This window comes from Notothenia coriiceps, unplaced genomic scaffold (assembly GCF_000735185.1).
Source record: "Notothenia coriiceps isolate Sejong01 unplaced genomic scaffold, NC01 NC01_scaffold00032219, whole genome shotgun sequence".
NCBI lineage: Eukaryota > Metazoa > Chordata > Actinopteri > Perciformes > Nototheniidae > Notothenia > Notothenia coriiceps.
In genome coordinates this window covers 1-4,124 of record NW_011364920.1, presented here as the reverse complement: position 1 = coordinate 4,124, position 4,124 = coordinate 1, and the positions used below count along the sequence as shown (strand labels likewise).

Here is a 4,124-nt window from a genome sequence, read left to right as displayed (position 1 = left end):
ACTCTGGCTTTGAAAGAAATAAGCGGTGAGGTTATCCGTAACATCCTGATTGTGCCTGTGTTTCACGTTGCTTTAATAACAGCAGAGGAAGTGTCCAGATTTATTCCAGTTTTTGGATTAGCAGCAGCAGCAGCCATCTCTTATGCCTCCACCTACAGAGCTCTCACTACTATCCTCAACATGCTCGCTGAGGATGCTCAGAGGGTATTCAGAAAGGCCCTGGGTTTGGACACCCCAGTGTGATATTGCAAAGGGATTGGCATTGCCTCCAATGTCACATAAAACTTACAAAAGAGATTTTTTATTATTTTTCGAGTAGATTTCATTAATTTAATTTTCTTTTATAAAAAATGAACTGCAAAACATAAACTTCCAGCTGCACATTGCATCATACAGTACAGGCTGAATGATCAGCAGACTGTAGATTTTTTTTTTTTTTAAAGCACTTAAATGTAGGCTTGTAACTTAGTCACCAGCACTTACAATGATATGGCTTGCTTGAAGTGAATATATCCGCACTTTTCTTGTTGGTCGGAGTTTTAATCTTTATGTTTTTAAAATGATTGTAAGTCGCTTTGGATAGTGGAAATGTAGTGAGTCGCTGCCCCTCAGTGGTGACAGTGAGGAATTACAACACATCTTCATTCAGAGGAAATGTACACTTTAATGTTTATCATCATTATTCTTATAACAACTGCATCACTATTATTAATAAAGATTTAAGAACTAATGTTGAAAGCATTTTTATTCTTTCCCAAAGGGTTTATCACGTGGAAAAGATTACATCAGTTATCAAGTAAGAATTACTTTTATTATCAATAAATCAACCTTTTTTATTGTTCAAGTGGTAAACATTTGGTCTTTAAAAGATCTGAAAAATATAAAAATATTACATTTAAAATGTAAAATTAAAATATTAAAGTATTTCAAAAATATTTTAAATTGTTGTAAAATAATTCCTGTTTATGGGCAATGAATAGACTAATAATAACAACAACAACAACAACAACATTGTTGCACAACTTTGGAGCATGACACATTTATATTTAATTAAACAGTGTTCGCATGAAATCATTCTCACAATCAGTTGTAAGGGACAAAGGTTTATTGCAACCCTATTTTTAATATAACAATGCGTCGTAATGCTGTGTGGACATACACAATATAGCAAACTAAATAAGGCAAATAAATAGCGGTACAATTTACAGGAAAATTCAACATTCCTCAATGTTTTAATTATTTGTAATTATTCTTTTTATTACCTTCTCTCAAACATCCAGACTGGTGTACAAAATACTTTTTCCACTTCTGCACATCTTTCGGTGGAGGATATCTTTTCTTTCCAACTATAAAAATACTTACTGCTGACAAAAATAGAACATCTGAAACTGGGTGCATTTCCCTCAGGCAGTACAAATTGTCGTGTAACAGGTGTGCATCATCATATTGCAAGCAATATTCGAATAAAGTCAACACATCACACTTTGTGCTCCCTTCTTTAGGCAGGTCAACGCCAAGTGCATGATTTGACAGAAATGTGGCGCTGTCAGAAATACACGTTTCATTTTACAGGTGACCCAGTCTGGGTCCAGTTAATACACATTAACAGAGTTTTTAACCCCTAACAGTCTGTCAGTGGAGCCCAAACCTCACTTGCCCTTTTTCTCTCTTCTTCACACCATGCTTTTTTGCACCACTCTTTCGTTGCACCCCTCTCACTTAAAAAAAATGGGCTCAAAATGGCGCTGCAAATTAAAATGTCCCCTGACAAAAGTACATTGAACAAGCTACTGATATCATTTCTTTTCCATCTGTTCACTCCAAAATCAGCCAGTCAATGGCCGAATAAACATCCAAGCATGTAAGTTGTTTCAGATCTGAGAGGATGATCGGTCACACCAAGCTTAGTGAGCTCAGCCAGTATTCATATCACTCATTCTATGACCTGTTATCATTGATATCTCTACTTCAAAACTTTGTCTGCCTGTGTGTAAAATTATTACTTTACTATATAATAATAAAGTCATTTTTGTTGTTTTAAAATGAACAAGTTTCTACTTTCTACGTGACCCATATTGATAAGCTTAAGTTAAAGACATTTCTCATAGCCACTTTGACCCGATACTTACCTTGAACGCAGTCGTTCTTGATCTTTGCAAGAGTCTTTTCTTCGTTGAACTCACTCTGAGTTTCTTCCTCATCCCGCATGCTATGGTCCATCTTTGAGCGAACCACTTGGGGGTGCCAATACCAGGAAGACCCCACAGTGTAATATTGGGATATTTTGGATGGGGGTATGATTTGACCTCCATGGTGGTTTCTACACAACCAGTAGGGGCTGCATTACTCTTATCCTTCTTGGCTAAGCCTCTAAAGGCGTTAACAAAGGTGGATTTACCAGAGCCAGACTCTCCTGTGATGGCGATGTGAAGTGGAATATTTTTGCTCTTCCAAATAAGTCTGGATTTTTGTAGCTGCTGCAGTGGGTCCATGTTTTTGTAGCACTTTTTTTAATTCGTTCAATATGTTCATTAAAAACTTGATTATCCATAGCACTAGTAATTTCATTAATTTAATTGGGGGGTTGCAGCGCTTATAACTTGTATTCATGTATTGTATATACAGTATACCTGTATTATTCTACATTAGCTTGTTTTGTTTTATTCACTCATTGCACAAGTTCGTAATGCTCTTAATGTGATTTACCTTGTGTTGAAAGGTGCTTTATAAATAAACTTGCCTTGCTATCATCTAATCAAACATTTAAAAAACAATTAGTTTGACAATGAAATTACTATATAATATTAAAAGTTAGGAGATTTTATTTAAAAACACTTCTAATTCACATTTGAAATGTGTGTAGGCTCAGTGTACACTCAAAACTGGTGTAATAATACCTCGAACAGCCATAGCAAAAGCATCACATTATAACGCTAGGCTCAGCACAATTCAGATCACATAATATTAGGCTGCAAAGATATAGATATTCAGTAATATTGACCGAATATTAAGCAGGTGCAACTTCAGCATTCAGGCTCAAACAATTCATATAAACACATAATATCCGTAAATACAAATCTTACCGGACTTAATAATAATAATAAATAATACATTACATTTATAAAGCGTACATTACATTTATAAACTTAACCCTCCGGTATCAATCAAATGCACTTCCCTAATTAGTCATTCGGGACAAAATGTCCACTGCCAAAAACTTTGATAAAAACATTATATTAAACAAATGGGTAACACTTTAGTTAGGATGCCACCTGGGCGCCTCCCTAGGGAGGTGTTCCAGGCACGTCCAGCTGGGAAGAGACCAAGGGGTAGACCTAGAACCAGATGGAGGGATTATATCTCTCCGCTGGCCTGGGAGCGCCTTGGGATCCCCCAGTCAGAGCTGGTTGATGTGGCCAGGGAAAAGAAAGTTTGGGGCTCTCTGCTGGAACTGCTACCTCCGCGACCCGACCACGGATAAGCGGGAGAAGATGGATGGATGGATGGGTAACACTTTATTTTGATAGTCCATAGTTAACACTCTATAAGTCATCAGTTGACAATCAACAACACTGTTTCAACAGACAAGTAACATGCATTTAACTAACTGCCAGTAGAATATAAGGTACATCTCAAGTGTTGATCTATAGATTTTACAAAAAGTGTCGGTTGACTGTCAACATGTTTTTTGCAACAGGTTATTAACTGTTAGTATTGTGCTTTAAAGACTGGTATTGACTTCAGTTATCCAGTGTTCGTGATCAGTTGTGGAAAACATTTTTGCGTTATTCCCATGTCTGTTGCATATAATTAGTGGATGAATGTATGTGTTCTGTTGATAGGTTATAGACTTTCTACTGTTCTCAACAGTTTTTCACTGTCATTGGATAGTCCTAACACATGGGTCTGCAACCTTTTTGACCAAAAGAGCCATTTTGCTCCTTTTTCCAAAAAATGTTTTTGTCTGGAGCCGCAAAACACATTTCATAGCTTGATAGCTAATAAAGTTGTATTTACTGTTATATCAGACAAAAACTACAGTTTTTGTGCATTTATTAGGCTATTTATTACGTTATATAAAACTGTTAACCTCTAATAAGAAACAAAGAACTCCTATAAGGAGA

At 36.2% G+C, this 4,124-nt stretch overlaps 1 protein-coding gene across 1 annotated transcript in view; it reads left to right on the top strand.

Annotated features, from left to right (window-relative positions):
• The window catches only part of LOC104960706 (interferon-inducible GTPase 1-like), a 3,318-nt gene extending 1,788 nt beyond the window's left edge, over window positions 1-1,530 (top strand). The window contains exon 4 of the mRNA XM_010788859.1: window positions 1,503-1,530. Coding sequence (XP_010787161.1) covers window positions 1,503-1,530 — 28 coding nt within the window. The remainder of the gene's footprint in view (window positions 1-1,502) is intronic.
• Window positions 1,531-4,124: the final 2,594 nt, after the last annotated feature.